The sequence below is a fragment of the Tenrec ecaudatus genome, chromosome 9 (genome assembly GCF_050624435.1).
Source record: "Tenrec ecaudatus isolate mTenEca1 chromosome 9, mTenEca1.hap1, whole genome shotgun sequence".
In the NCBI taxonomy this organism is placed as follows: Eukaryota; Metazoa; Chordata; class Mammalia; order Afrosoricida; family Tenrecidae; genus Tenrec; species Tenrec ecaudatus.
The window spans coordinates 106,559,974-106,575,321 of record NC_134538.1 but is presented as its reverse complement, the minus strand read 5'-3'; the positions used below and the strand labels follow the sequence as shown (position 1 = coordinate 106,575,321).

Here is a 15,348-nt window from a genome sequence, read left to right as displayed (position 1 = left end):
CTTGTTCAATCTTTTGTTTTCTTTTTGTTTTGTCTCCGTTATTGTTGGTTTGCCTACCTATATAAGATAGGCATGCCCCACCCCCAGGGAGACAAGCAACAGAAAAGTGGGTGAAAGGAGACAGCGGTATAAGACATGAAAAAAACAATAATTTATAAATTATCAAGGGTGCATAAACAAATGTTGTGAAGAAAGCTGATGGTGCCCGGCTATCAATAGGTATGGCATCTAGAGTCCTAAAGGCTTGAAAAGTTAAACAAGCGGCCATCCAGCAGAGAAGCAACAAGCCCACATGGAAGAAGCACACCAGTCTGTGTGATCATGAGATGTCAACAAAATCAGGTAAGAGGCACCAGGAGACCCAAAACAAAACAAGCAAACAAAAAAACATATTGTTGAGAATGAGGGGGGTTGGAGCAGAGACCCAAAACCATCTGTAGACAATAGGACATCTCCTCACAGAAGGGTCACAAGGAAGGGGTGAGTCAACCAGGGAACAGTAAAACACCAATGAAACACACAACATTCCTCTGGTTCTTTGAAGCTTCCTCACCCCCCACTATCATGAGCCCAGTCCTGCCTTTCAGTTCAGGCTAGACCAGATCATGTAATCTGGTACAGATCAGAGATCATGACACATAGAATCCAGGTCACATAAACCCCTCAGGTACAGAAATGAGAGTAGTGATACCAGGAGGGTAGGGGGAAGGTATGTATGTGTGGGGTGAACCGACAGCAATGATAGAAGCTTAACAACACTCCCCCGGAGAGGTGTGAAAGGAGACGGCAGTCAGTGTAAGACATGAAAACAATAATAATGTATGATTTATCAAGGGGTCACTCAGGTGGAAGGGGGTCAGAGATGGAGGGAAAAAATAGCTGATACCAAAGGGTTCAAATGTGGTGAAAGTAAATGTTTAGAAAATTTTTAGAAATAAAAGTAAATGTTTAGAAAGTAAATGTTTAGAAAATGATGATGGCAGCATATGTACAAATATGCTTGATATGATTGATGTATGGAATGTTATAAGAGCTGTAAGAGTCCCCCCAAAATAATTTTTAAGTAATAAAAGAACACTCTCAGAGGCAGGGGGAGAGCTATAAGAAGAGCCCCCAATAATATGTTTTTAAAAAAAGAATGAGAGGACTTTGTTTTTGTTTTGTTTTGCAGATCCTACATCCGCCTTAAGGGAGCCCCGGTGGCACTGCTGGGTAACCATAGGTTGGCAGTTCAAATCCAGTCCCGCTGTGGTAGGCCAGGCTGCCCAGAGAAACAAATCAGCAACACTCATAGATACATAAGAAAGAACTGCGCTGCCAGCTCTTCTCTTCATGGAGAACCTGCTCACCGACATCACCGAGTAGGACGTCAAGGGGTTCCCTGAGCTCTGGGTGAGCACAGCGAGGTCTTCATCAATGAGGACCGCAGCTTCAGCGTCATCTGCCTGGCATCCAGAACACTGGCCATAACCGCGAAAGCAGAGCTGGAAGGCACCATTGTGAAGAGCAGACCTATCCGAGTTTGCTTTGCTGCACAGGGAGCAGCCTTAACTGCCAAGAACCGTTCTCCAGTTGTTTGCAACGAGCTTCTAGAACAAGCCTTTTCCCAGTTCGGTCCAGTAGAGAAGGCTGTCGGGGTTGTGGACGACTGTGGCAGAGCCTACAGGAGAAGGTTTTGTAGAACTTGTAGCCAAGCCTCCTGCAGGAAGGCCCTGGAAAGATGTGGTGATGGCGCCTTCTTTCTAACAAACCCCTCCTCAGTCGTGGTGGCGCCTAGGGAGCAGTTTGAGGAGGAAGATGGCTTGCCAGAGACTCAACAATGTCAGAATGAAAGAGACCAGCCTCCAGTTTGGCCCAGCTTGGGGCATTTAACACGGAGTATGCTTTCAGACGGAAAGCTCTTGGCGAACTGGAAAAGCATGAGCAGGTTGACAGAAACATCAGAGAAGGCCAAGAGGAACGAGAGGCAGAAGTGGAAGCAGGTAGGCACAACCACTAGTAAATGGTAAGGAGGAAAGATCTCCTGAGACATCAGGAAGAACGCAGACACTTGGAAAAGCTCCGAAACCAAGAACTGCACAAACACAAACAACTAAGAGGTGAAGAAGGGCATCTTCGTTGTGAACTGAATGGACATGACAGAACAGGAAGAACTTAGGAGAGCCAAACTGTATGGAAAAATTTAAAGGGAGCAATCAAATGAGAGAAGAGGCAATGAGAATGGGTGAAATGGGTCCCTGTGGAGCCATTACATGGAGCCATAAACATGGGTGATACATTTAAAAACCCATCACCTGCTGATAGCCAAGGTCCTCCCGCAATGATGGGTAGGCATATAAACAACAGAGGAATTCTATCTGGCCTACCTATGGGCCCTGCCCCGTCCTGCAGATATGGGAAGTCCAATGGCGCCAGATAGTGGGGCAGTGCCCAGTGACAGCTTCCAAAGGGGCCACCGTCTCAGGTGGGGTCACCTATAGGTGGTAGAATAGCCTCTGAAACCTTCAATGGCCCTAACAAGTGCCATTGATGTCCAGCCTTCCTTCATTTCCTTTATGCCTTCACACCTATATGTATTCCCTGGAAGAAATGGCTGTATTATGAATTTAAAACGTCTCTTGTAAAACTTGAGGTTTTATATTTTTCTTTATTCATAAGCTTTGTAGATTAGAATGGGGATGCTCACCCCTGGGAATGCTAAAGCGTATTTGTAACTTCAGCTGAATATAAGCATGGAAGTACTGGGAATGCTAGCATTTATCTCAATAAAGTATCCATTTTGAATTATTTTTTAAAAGAGTGTTATATCAAGAAGTCATTATATATCAATAAAGCACCCCAGTCTAGTCCAACTCAAGGTCATAAGGCCAATATTAGTCCATAAGTCCCTCTTCAGACTCATGCAGCCGGTGGCAATGATGTAGAATGCAGGAAGATCACAGGCCGGTGGCTACAGGGTTATGTGGATGCAAGGTTGGTGGAAACATGACAGGGAATCATTAACTCTCAGGATAGCCACCAAAATCCAACATGGAGGAAGGCAGAGTAGCAGAGAGAGAAAGAGAGTCCTAGGATTCCCTTATGAGAAGCCCACCCCCCACACACAAGGCAGCACCTTCAGACTGTGACCTGATTAACACATTAGATTCCACCTTTATACTTTCATACATCCAACTACTATACACTCCAAAGGAGAAAGACAAGGCTATCTGCTCCCGAAAGACATACAGCCTCAGGACCCCTCAGTTGGAATCAACTGGATAGCAGTGAAGTGTAAACATGATATTTTAAGACAGTGTTATAACAATTTTATGAAAATATATTGTAAGCAACAGATGAAATGTACACATTTCCTAAAAATCACAACTCTCCAAATCTGACACAAATGTAGAAAACTTTAAGATCCCAATATTTAAAAATTAAGTCCCTAATTTAAAACTACAAAGAAAATTCAAAGGACAGGGCACTTTACAATGAATTATTTTAAACATTAAGAAAGAATACCAATCTTACATAAACGGCTCCAACGAAAAGAGGAAATGCTTCCTACTTCATCTTAGGTAGCCAACATTAGCCTGATGCCCAAAGCTGACAAAGATATTTTATTACGAGAAAGAAACCCAAGACCCTCACGCAGGAGCACAGAGGTACAGAGCTCAAAACAGAATCTTAGTACATCAAATCCAGCAGTATGTTCCAAAGGACAACACATAGCAACCAAGTTAGGTTTCTTCCAGAAAATGGTCATTGCAGTTTAACACCCAGAAGTCACTGCAATGCATACATTGATAAAGAAGAAAACGCATCGTAATCCCCATCATTAGAAAGCATTTGATATACTCATGATAAAAGTAGGACAGGAAGGGAATTTGTTAACCCAATTAAGGAAATCTACGGAATCAACAGTGCAGTTATTCCCTCTGGGTAAAGAACAAGAAGTGGGGGTGGCTTTGGGGTAATAAGGTTTTATTTGATTTGCTTGGTGGCTACTGAGTATATTTTGGCGATTATCAGAGTGTACATGCATGAATTTAATATTTTACAGGATGCTTACTGTACCCCACTTTTAAAAGCTCTAAAATAAATTTGTCAAAGAGTTCATCTTGCATAGATCCTCAATCAGTGCTTGTGGAAGCAGCAGTCATGAAATCAAACAACATATTGCATGGAAGTTAATCTGCTGCACAGGACCTCTTTAATGTGTTGAGAAGCAAGGATGTCACTTTGAGAACTAAGCTGCACCTGACCCAAGCCATTGCATTTTCAATAGCTTCATATGCATGTGAAATTTGGACACTGAATAAGGAAGACTTATGAAAAATCAATGCATTTGAATTATGGTGCTGGTGAAGAATATTGAAAGATCCATGGGCTGCAGAAAGAACAAACTGATCTGTCTTGGAAGAAGTACAGCCTGAATGCTCTTTAGAAGCAAGGATGGCAGGACTTAATTCATGTACTTTGGACACATTATCAGGGGAGACCAATCTCTGGAAAAGGACATCCTGCTTGGTAAAGTAGAGGGACAGCAAAAAAGAAGACCCTCAATGAGATGGATTGACACAGTAGCAGCAACAATGGGCTCAAACATAACAATTTTGAGTATGGCGCAGGACCAAGCAATGTGCCCTTTTGTACACAGGGTCACTGTGAGTGGAATGGACTCAGGACACCTAGCAACAACAAAATAAATGTATAAGGAAAAAGAGTGGCCTCGTTCCTCCTGATGATCTCAGGAAGGCTTAGGATGTGGTCAGGGGCTGTGGAAGCTGACAAGGTTGTAATACATGATCCTGAGGAAAAGGGAGACATCAAGGAGAATGGTTTGTATGAGTAATTGTTGGTCTGACCCAGGCCAATATGGTGTGATGCACAGGAAGCTGGGGATGGGGCAAAGTTTTTAGTGACTGAAGGGCAGATAGTTTAGCCAGCATGGAATTCAGCGTACATTCCCTCACAAACAATGCATTGTTCTAAAATGAAGGAGCATTCTTTAGCGCTGGATTCATTTTGCAGTGAGTTTTGATTCCCACAATGAGTTTGGAAAGTAGTTAGTGTTGTTCTGTTGTACTACTGGGGAAACTTGGGCTCAGAGCCGCAGCACAGGCCACAGGGCTGCCCAGAAGCTCTGTCCCGATTTGGCATTGAGACAGGGGCAGTAATGGCGGCTAGTCCAAATACCGGGACGTTGGTTGAGCATCCACCAACTCAAGGGTCACACGGGGCTAAGATCTCTTTCCCAGCATTGGTGTCAGCACTGACCTTGCAGAGGGCTGTGCAACCACAACTTTACAAGTGAGGCTGGGGAGGAACTCGCTTCCTTGGCCAGACCTTTGTACCCTGGCCACAGTCGGAGGTCAGCTGACTTCCCAATGCAGCGGATCTAGACCAGCTGTTCTGTGAGCTTTTACTGAGTCCTTGAGCCTAAACTGCTCCCCAGCCAGACTCAGCCGGTTATTTTTCCTTTCCACCCCCCACCTCACACTGCTGTTCCTTCTCGTTCGCAGAGGCAACCTAACAATGACATCATCGCCCAACGCGTGCTCCACGTCCTAGGGTTTAAGATGTCTGTTTTCATTTCTAATACATGTCTGGTGGTATACCGCACCCAGACAAACGTCTTCGTTATTTCCAATGACTTTTAAGCGCGCCTATGCAGTGAGTTTGAAGTTGGAAAGGGGTCTTGAGCAGGTTTGACAGACTCAGCCTGGAAAAACACAGGAGGCTCAGTCAAATGTGAATTTCGGACCAACAACAAAAGTCGCGTGCGGCACTTACATTAATCTGACACTGTGGTCTATCCGTCGTTCAAACGTAACCGGGCAGCCTGCATTTCATTGGGCAATTCCAAGCCTGACACCAGAATATTGAGAGCCACTCTTCCACAGGGCAGCCAACCGCGTCGCAGCGCCCGACAAGGAACTCCGGGGGCGGCACTTCCGGCCACGCCCCCTCGGCCCGGCCCGCCGCCGGAAGTGTCCCCGGGGCCGCGGCCCGGCTGTGCTCGCAGGCCCGGCCCCGCCCGGCGCAGCTCCGGGCCCCGCCTCGCGCCCGCCAGTCGCCGGCACGGGGGCAGAGCTCGGGGCGGGCGGGCGGCGGGGGCGGCCCGGGCGCGCTCTCCCTGTCGCCGGGGGCGGCGGGCCGACCAGGGGGCGGCCGGAGCCAGTGGCCGCCATTCCCGTGTCGCTGCGCCCGCGGGGGCCGCCCGAGCCGGCCGCCATGCCGCTGGGCCTGAAGCCCACCTGCAGCGTCTGCAAGACCACGTCGTCCTCGATGTGGAAGAAGGGCCCGCAGGGGGAGATCCTCTGCCACCACTGCACGGGCCGGGGCGGCGCGGGCGGGGGCGCCGGTTCGGGGGCGGCCGGCGGGACTGGGGGCGGCGGCGGCAGCGGCTTCGGCGCGGCGGCCTTCGCCAGCACCTCGGCCGCCCCTCCGCAGAGCAACGGGGGCGGGGGCGGCAAGCAGGTGAGCTCCCCCGGCCCTCCCCGCCGGCGGAGGCCGACCTGGGCGCGAGGCGGACGGAGGCCAGGCCGGCGGGGAGGGGGCGGTGGTCGGGGCCTTCCCGGATCGCGACGCCCCTACTGGGCCGGACCGCCCCCTTCACACCCCCAGATGAAAAGACCTCCATTGGTATTGCCTGTTCTAAGTTTCTTTGCTTATTGTGAGAAATTCCAAGTACGCCCTTCGGACCCCCCCCCTAATAAGTAGTGTTTTGGGGTGCATGCGGACATCGTAGTATACACTTGCTTACATAGAGACGAGAATGAGGTCGTGCTGCCTATGTTGAATGCCCTGGACCTCCGTTCCGTTAATAAAAGTTACTTTCTCTGTATGTTGTGTCATTAAGTAAGATTGTTAAGTCTTTCTTTGTAAGTGGCAGCATTAATAGTGTAGGAAGTGCCACAAACTTTCTCTGACGTTGGGAGTATGTTAAGTTTTTCTCTGTTAGCAACACAGATACGTAGACAGTTCTGGCCTGGGCCTAGATCTGCCCCTGCTCCTGCCTTTCTGTCTTAAGTGGTAACTCACACCTTTCTGGTGATTTTAAGCTGAAGTAATGCTTTTGAGTCAGACTAATGGCAGTGAGTTTGGAGTCTTTGGGTGGGGGTGGGGGATGCTTGCCTAGGCCCCTCCCTCTTTTCTTTGGTCCTTGTAGTGTAGTTAGCCAGTTTTGTTTTTCCTTAAAAGGAAGAGAAAGAGTACTCTTAATTTTTAAAATATCTTTGCAAATGTCTCTCTGGGATTCTTCTAAGATGTTTGGGGTTAGCAACCTTCGTGTTTATTTCTTACTTTTCTTTTTTAACTCTCTCTAATGACAGAGCAAGCAGGAAATTCACAGGAGGTCCGCTCGGCTCAGAAATACTAAATATAAGTCTGCTCCAGCTGCTGAAAAGAAAGTTTCCACCAAAGGAAAAGGGAGAAGACATATTTTTAAGTTAAAAAATGTAAGATGATTATGGGCAGCCTCTTTTACTGTAATTCCATTAAATTGCGTTGCGTGTGTGGTGTGTTTAGCTACTGCCTTCATTGCTCACTATGAGCCTTGACTCTGCGTTTACCTTTCTGGAGAATCCTGGAAATTCCGCAGGAGTCAGCTGAGTTACTGAAGATTTCACTGTTGATAAAATGAACACCGTTTCTCTGACATCTTTCCATTTTCCTCCTGAAAAATACAAAAGAGTGTGTCTATCGGGTTTTTATGTAAAAGAATTTAGGTGTTTGGTATAGATACTTAAAACAAAACCAAAAAGTACCCCCCACCACCCTTTTTTCCTTTATTCCTTAAAGCCCTAAGTAAAAATGAGTCTGGATGTATGCACTCATTTCCTTGTTTATTTTTTATTATGGCCTCAGAAAATACATTTTACTGATGATGTATCTGATGGCTATGAAAAAAATATGTTACCAAATTTGTCTTTACCTCCTCTTGTGCGGTAAGGAAATGAATTGTTGAAAGCCCTGTGCTGGAGGTCGTAGGAAACACGGATTGTAAGCACAAGGGTGGGAGCTTCGTGCGTCTAAGGCATATAGATTAAAACCCAGACCTCTCACTATCATGCTTCACTCGACAGCCAGGCCTTTCTGAAGTTGGGGGCATTTCCTTTGTAAAGCACAGCGGGGCCTTGCACACCCACCCAGGTCCTAACCAGGCCTGACTGCTCTGCTGCTGAGATCAGAAGACCTCGGCCCATGCAGGGCGGCTGTGGCAGGTCTGTACTGAGATGAATTACCTCATATAATTTACTTTTTGAAAAATAATGTGGGGTTTTTTATTGACTTCCTAAAATGAGACATTTGTTCTTTGTCCCCTCCCCCCATGTTGGAACAGAGAGCAGGGTAGCACAGTAGGGTACAGGTTGGGCTGCGAACCACAGGTTAGCTGTTGAAAACCACTCACTGGGAGAAAGATAAGCTTTCCCTTCCTGTAGAGTCAGCCTCAGAACCCACAGTGGCAGTTCTGTTCCAGCCTACAGGGAGAGACGCGATGACTGAGTATGACAGCATAATATCTGCTGTTAGTATTTCTCATGCTGAAGAACTCTGTAGCTGGAGATGCCTTTCATGTGTACTCTGACAGTGCTCAAGGTTTTTCTTTTCTTTTTCCGTAGCCCATCAAAGCTCCAGAGTCTGTTTCTACCATCGTCACGGCAGAATCCATCTTTTATAAGGTAAACGTCTGTAGAGACTGCAGGAGGATTGGGGCGTCTCGGTTAATGCGCTGTAAGAATACCGGCTTGAGCCAAAGAGCTCGGCTGCTCGCTAAAGGATACGATTGTGCTTCTCTGTTCTTCCTACGAAGGGGCTTTTCAAAGTGGGCTGGGAAATGGAATTAAAATAATGGGATTTTCCTCAGAAACGTTTTGCAGCTCTCTTTTAGGCAGCTGTGAGGAAACATCCGGCACAGGTGGGCCGGGAAGTTTCCTGTTGAAATATGATAAGAGCAGGGGTGTGGGGCGATACTGGGAGGGTAGAGGGTGAGTGGGTTGGAAAGAGGGAACCAATTATAAGGATCTACATGTAACCTCCTCCCTGGGGCATGGACAACGGAAAAGGGGGCGAAGGGAGACGTCGGACAGGGCAAGATATGACAAAATAATGATTTATAAATATCAAAGGCTCATGAGGGAGGGGGAAACGGGGAGGGAGGGGAAAAAAAACAGGACCTGATCCAAAGGGCATAAGTGGAGAGCAAATGCTTTGAAAATGATTAGGGAAAAGCATGTACAGATGTGCTTTACACAATTGATGTATGTATGGATTATGATAAGTTGTATGAGTCCCTAATAAAGTGTTTAAAAAAAAGAAAGAAATACGATGAGGGGCTGGAGTACATTTTAATACAGGTTTTTAGGATTTGTTTTTGAAATGCAAATGTGTATTGGGGAGCTGGGAAGAGGCAGTCTTCCTTTGTTGGAGTGTGGCATCGAAGGGCAAGAGGGATGAGTGGGGGCCAATTTGTCTATTGTGCAGAGTTAGTACTGAAACTGTGCCGGAGGCAGAGGTGAGAAGATAAGGGTGGGAGTGAGGACTAATCTCTACTAGAAGTCTCTGATGAGAGAGGCAAAGAGTATTGAAAATACTCTGGACTGTCAAAAGAACCCCCACATCTGTGCTGGAAGGACAGTCAGAGTGCTTCTTACAAGCAAGGATGGCAAGACTTAGTCTCATGCACTTTGGACAGCGATTAGGAGAAAAGAACATCATGGGTCGTGAAGTAGACGTCCCGGGGACAGAGGCAGATGCTGCTGTGGATGGGCTGACACAGCGGCTGCACAGCGGCTCGTGCAAGTGTGAAGATAGCACAGGACCTGGCAGTGTGTCATACGCATGGCTGCCGAGACCCAGAACCTACTCACCAGCAGGAGTAACAAGTGCCAGCTGGGAACCTTGCCGTGCAAAGGAAGCTCCCAGGAAGACACTGCCTTTGCCCTGCTGCTCTGCTCTCACTAGTGCACATTTGGTGTTAAACTATTTATTCATTATGAAAAAGGGCCTGAAAAAGATGCAAGTAAAATTCCATTATCTCTTAATTCCATTTCCATGAACTTTTTGAAGCTCTCATATATGGTAAAATAGAAGTAAATGTGTCCTAAAGAGTGACAGTAGTTATACTTTAAAGTTAAAGGGGAATAAAACTATGTACTCATGTTTATATGTTAAGAATTAAGGTTGCAAATGGACATTGAGCCTCCACTCAAGTACTCCCTCAACAAAAGAACACTTTGTTCTAACAATCCGGCATTCTGGAATGCTCACCTTGCCGACACAAGACACAATCGCTGCAGACAAAGCCGGTCCATAAGCAAATGTGAAGAAAGCTGATGGTGCCCGGCTATCAAAAGATATAGCGTCTAGGGTTTTAAAGGCTTGAAGATAAACAAGCGGTCATCTAGCTCAGAAGCAATAAAGCCCACATGGAAGAAGCACACCAGCCTGTGTGATCATGAGGTGTTCATGGGATCAGGTGCCACGCATATAAGACCCAGAGTAAAATCATACCCAAGGTGAATATGGGGGTAGGGGGGGTATGGAGTAGAGACCCAATGCCCATCTGTAGACAATTGGACATCCCCTCACAGAGGGGTCACAGGGAAGAGGTGAGCTAGTCAAGGCGTAGTATAGCACCGATGAAACACACAGCTTTCCTCTAGTTCTTTGGTGCTTCCTTACCTGAACTATCATGACCTCAGTTCTACCTTACAAATCGGATTAGACCAGAGCATGCACACTGCTACAGATAAGAGCCTGCAACACGGAGAATCCAGGATAGATAAACTACTCAGGGCCAATAATGAGAGTAGAGATACCAGGAATTAGGGGAGGTTGAGGGAGAATAGGGGGACAAAAAACAGAAAAGTGGGTGAGGGGCGACAGAGGACGAAGTAAGATGAAAATAATAATCTATAACTTATCAAGGGTTTGTAAGGGAGGGTGGGCGGTGGAGGGGGGGGAAGAAAGGGGGAGCTGATATCGGGCTCAAGTGGGAAGAGTGCTTTGAAAAGATGGTGGCATGTGTGCAAATGTACTTGACACTGGATGACTGTGTAGATTGTGATACGAGATGTGAGAGCCCCCAATAAATGTAAGGGGGGAAAAAAGAGGTAGTTACTGCTACCTCACCACTCAAGTTCTGTTACAAAATAGAGGACATTCAAATTGTGTGATTTAAGGAAAATTCAATAAACGTTGACTATTTGCCCAAAAGAAGTTAAAAATTAAAAGAACTTTCAGTCCGTTTTCATTTGAATGTACATATGCGTGGGAACCATAATGAAGGTGGCACAGGACCGGGCAGGGCTATGGTGCATTCTCTTGTGCACAGGGCCACCTACCAGCGTCTGATTTCTCGGAAGGACGGTCGGGGAGGGGAGAGGGAGACACGTGCCCACCTGTGCGGCTCTCGTCTTAAGACAACGCACAGAAAGACTCCGAGCTGTGCAAGAGCCTGGGCCACCTTCCGCCTCGTGAGACTCCCAGCTCTTATCCTCTCCCTGTACCTGGCTGAGAGTCGGGGTGGGGATCGGTACTGCCGTGATAAACAATCAAAGTATTTTAATAAAGAAGTATTTTCTCCAGGTGCAAGTTGTCATCAATGGCATTTTTTCCCCATCAAGGTGAAAATTGGCACTGCCGTATAAAATTGGCCTGTGAGACCTTCTCAAAGATCTTTGTGGACCATTTGAACCATCGCTTTCCTGCTAGAAAGCTTTCTAGCTTCAACTGTGGTGCTGTTTTTGTTTGAAATCTGGACTGTGATCATCTATCTCCCCCAGGGAGTGTATTACCAAATTGGAGACGTTGTTTCCGTGATTGATGAACAAGATGGCAAGCCCTACTACGCGCAGATCCGGGGCTTCATTCAGGACCAGTACTGTGAGAAGAGCGCTGCGCTCACCTGGCTCATTCCCACTCTCTCCAGCCCCAGGGACCGGTTCGACCCCGCCTCATACATCATAGGTGAGTTGAGTTTCTTGGCACCTGTGCTACAGGTTCATGAGCACGATGAAGTCGCTGTTGCTGTGTAAAACAAGTACTAATAAGATTAGTAGAGATTTTGAAGTGTTCGTGTTTCTTAAATTATCCTGAATTTTTCCATTTTTCTACAGCAAGGATGCATTATTTTTTGCCTTATCAGTAAACAAACAAATATTGCTCCCCTGTTACTTTCACTGGGAGAATGATGAGGCTTTCTGTTCTCAAAGATTTACTCTGCCCTATAGGACGAGTCTGAGTCAGAATCCACTCAATGGGAGTGAATGTTTTGTTTATTCTCACCAAGAGCCACCCGATCTCTGCCACTCCCTGTGACACAGCAGAGCACACAAAAGTAGACTTTCTGGTAACCTCTTCTCTGGGGCAGGATGCCCGTGTACTCTCCATGGGCAGTGCTGTACCAGAGTCACCTTCCACCTCTGCCCAGCCCCCACATTTCCCACACGCATCCCTCCCCCGCGGAATGTGCGGCTGCTGACAGACACAAGTTGACAGTTTAAACCCATGTGAGAGAAAGATGGGGCACACTTTACATATAAAGACACGTGACCTCAGGAACTCAGTGGGACAGGTCTGCTCCGCCATGCAGGGCCACTGTGAGTCAGAATGGATTCCCGGCGGTGGGTTTCCAGAGCAGACTGTATAGGCTGGTTTGTGGTTACAAGGACGAACTCCAGAGCCAGAGAAGCTGGCTCATAGCCCAGCCACTCACTAGCTGTTGGGCAAGGTCCTTACTGTCTTTCTTACCTGACTTTCCCCAAATGTAAGAAATAATGATTCTCACCTCAGAGATAGTGTAAGGATATGAAGCATGGATATTTATAAAGTGTGTACAATAATATCTGGTGCTTGATAAACACTATATAATTGTTAGATTTTTTTTTCTATATTGAGTTTGGGGAAGAGTGCTATATTCCTTAAGATTAAAGTAGAACAACTGAGAGCCACTAATGGAGAGTGTAACTTCAGAGGAAGACGTGCTTCAAAGATTCACGTCAAGTCATCAGCTCTGGAACAGCGACCCTACAAGACAGGGTAGGACTGCCCCTGTGGGTTTCTGAGACGGTAACTTGTTCAGGGAGTAGAAAGACTCAATGTTCTCCCTCAGGAGGCTGGTGGTTTCAAACTGCTGACCTTGCAGTTAGCTCGTGTGTAACTCCACCAATTACACCACCAGGCCTCCTTGCCTGCTAACCCCCAGTGTCTAGGAATTTACGATTTCATGAAAATACCGTGTGTATTTGACCTTTTCTTGGACTGCCTTTCAGGACCAGAGGAAGATCTACCCAGGAAGATGGAATACTTGGAGTTTGTCTGTCATGCACCTTCTGAATATTTCAAGTCGCGATCATCCCCATTCCCCACCGTTCCCACCAGACCCGAGAAGGGCTATATATGGACACATGTTGGACCTACGCCTGCAATAACGATTAAGGAAACAGTTGCCAACCACGTGTAGCTTAAAGTGTGAAGCCGGATTTCCAGTTGTCTTACCAACCTACTGACACACGGTCCCTTACTGACACTCTTAAATGGAAAAGTGACCTCAGAAAGGTGTTTGTGCTGCTGAGCTTGTTTATTAAGAATGAGTTGCCTGGAGAAGCAAATGAAGAAGAAAGAAATACATTTTAAACGTTTCATCCAGACGAATATCTTCCCAAGCAAAACCTGTCGTTTTTAGGGAAACGCAGGTAATGCCCATTTTTCTCCGTATCTAATTTCTAGAACCTGTTGTGAAATGGATAGTGTTGTTTTCACAAAAGCAAAATGTTAAAAGTTTAGTTTTTTGATCCTCAATACTTGAATATAGACTATACATAGGGAAAAGACATCAAGCCAACTTTGCACTTTATTAGTACTGGGTTGTAAGTAGAAAATGTTTAAAAAAAAAAAAAGTTGTTTAACACTGGTAGTACACACATGCACGCGCACACACAAATTTAGCTTTCTCGCCAAGGACTTACAATCAAATAAACAATCGTATCATAAAGTCAAATAAGCCTTAGTTTTCTCACCTGCAAAATAAAATGCTCTGACAGAAACAAATTCATATGCTGCTTTCACCTTAAAGAAAATGGCTGGTAGATGGTGTTGTGCTTTAGGCTTTTAAAATCTTCCACTGATTGTTCTGTAGCAGATGCATTCAGAATGATTCTGTGGCTCAGCTATGTGCCCAGTCAAAATGAGGCTTCCATATTAATTGTAAGGTTCTACAGCACAGCACAGACCACCCACCTTCTTAAAGCCATACAGGAAACGAAGTGTCAGACATCCCACTCGGTTTCTGGAACAACTATTGGGCCGTGGTCACTGACTCTCTTTAGAGAAGTTCACCTCCCAAGTTCTCCACTGACCCATAATGACAGCCCCTGACCCATATCTGAACGTGAAAGGCTTGGCGGATAGGGGAGGTATGGCGAGTTGAGTGAGAAGAGCAGCAGTCTCGAAAGTGGAGGAGCTTGGAGGTGCACACATTGCCCCTTGTAAATTTAACCAATATTTTTAACATGAGTGACATAGTTACAATCTGAACTGCTCTTGATTTTGACCTGGTGCAGCTTGACTTCCCATTTGTCGCACGATTAGGGTTTGTGTGTTGGGAAGGAGCAACTGGACATACGCCCTCCATAAGCTATGTACGTGGAAACCAAACATCCATCAGTGGGACTGTGCCGCAGCGTCCACTCAGGGTTCTTGGAAGTCGGCCTGCAGGATTCCTCTGTGAGGAGCTACCTTCCAGCCTGCAGGTACTGGCAGCCGAGGAGCACTGACTGTTGGCACCACCCAAAGGCTCCTCCATAGAGTTACCTAGGTGTTCACAAATGCTGGATTGTAAAATTGATTGTAAATACCATTGTCTATGACTTTCTAAATGCTAATGTTCAAAAGTTGGGGATTAAAGTGTATTTTTCACAATGTATTTACTTTGGATTTATTTCATTTAAGCAATTTAAATAGAGCTTTGTGCCCCCAAAATGGCCTAAATAGGTTAACACCTACTTAGTTGTAGTGCTCATAATTGGGAGTAATAAATTTATTGTCACTACAGAGTATCATCAATACGTTGTGCCTGAATAGCAATGGAGGGCCATAGCTGACCACCTCTGGCTGCCCCGTGGCCACAGGGCAGGGGTCAGACAAACCTGCAGTCTGTCCTCCTCTGTTACCTATCCGGACACCAACCGTCCCTCCCTAGCCACTCGACTTACAGGCTGTGTCCAGTAATTCAGAACTCACTGACAGTCCATTAGTGGGATTTATTAGGGAAGTTAAAAGGTCACCACACATCAGAGCAGCACACAAGAAGGATGCAGTTCATTGGCCGCCTCCTCCGGCAGCCAGAGGTAGCCACAC

General features: G+C 46.4%; 1 protein-coding gene and 1 pseudogene across 1 annotated transcript; both read left to right on the top strand.

Moving 5' to 3' along the window:
* Positions 1-326: 326 nt before the first annotated feature.
* Positions 327-2,530, top strand: LOC142456076 (paraspeckle component 1 pseudogene; annotated as a pseudogene).
* Positions 2,531-5,988: 3,458 nt separating this feature from the next.
* GATAD1 (GATA zinc finger domain containing 1) lies at positions 5,989-14,914 on the top strand. Its single transcript, XM_075558420.1, has 5 exons — positions 5,989-6,465; positions 7,320-7,445; positions 8,610-8,669; positions 11,775-11,958; positions 13,263-14,914. Exons 1-5 carry the CDS (start codon positions 6,220-6,222, stop codon positions 13,451-13,453), a joined length of 807 nt encoding a protein of 268 aa, XP_075414535.1. The 5' UTR covers positions 5,989-6,219; the 3' UTR covers positions 13,454-14,914.
* Positions 14,915-15,348: the final 434 nt, after the last annotated feature.

Bases quoted from the DNA above. Each gene is read 5' to 3' on its own strand.
- GATAD1 (XM_075558420.1), top strand. From the start codon at position 6,220: ATGCCGCTGGGCCTGAAGCCCACCTGCAGCGTCTGCAAGACCACGTCG. The intron at 6,466-7,319 runs GTGAGCTCCCCC...CTCTAATGACAG, and splicing joins GGGGCGGGGGCGGCAAGCAG to AGCAAGCAGGAAATTCACAG. The intron at 8,670-11,774 runs GTAAACGTCTGT...TATCTCCCCCAG, and splicing joins CAGAATCCATCTTTTATAAG to GGAGTGTATTACCAAATTGG.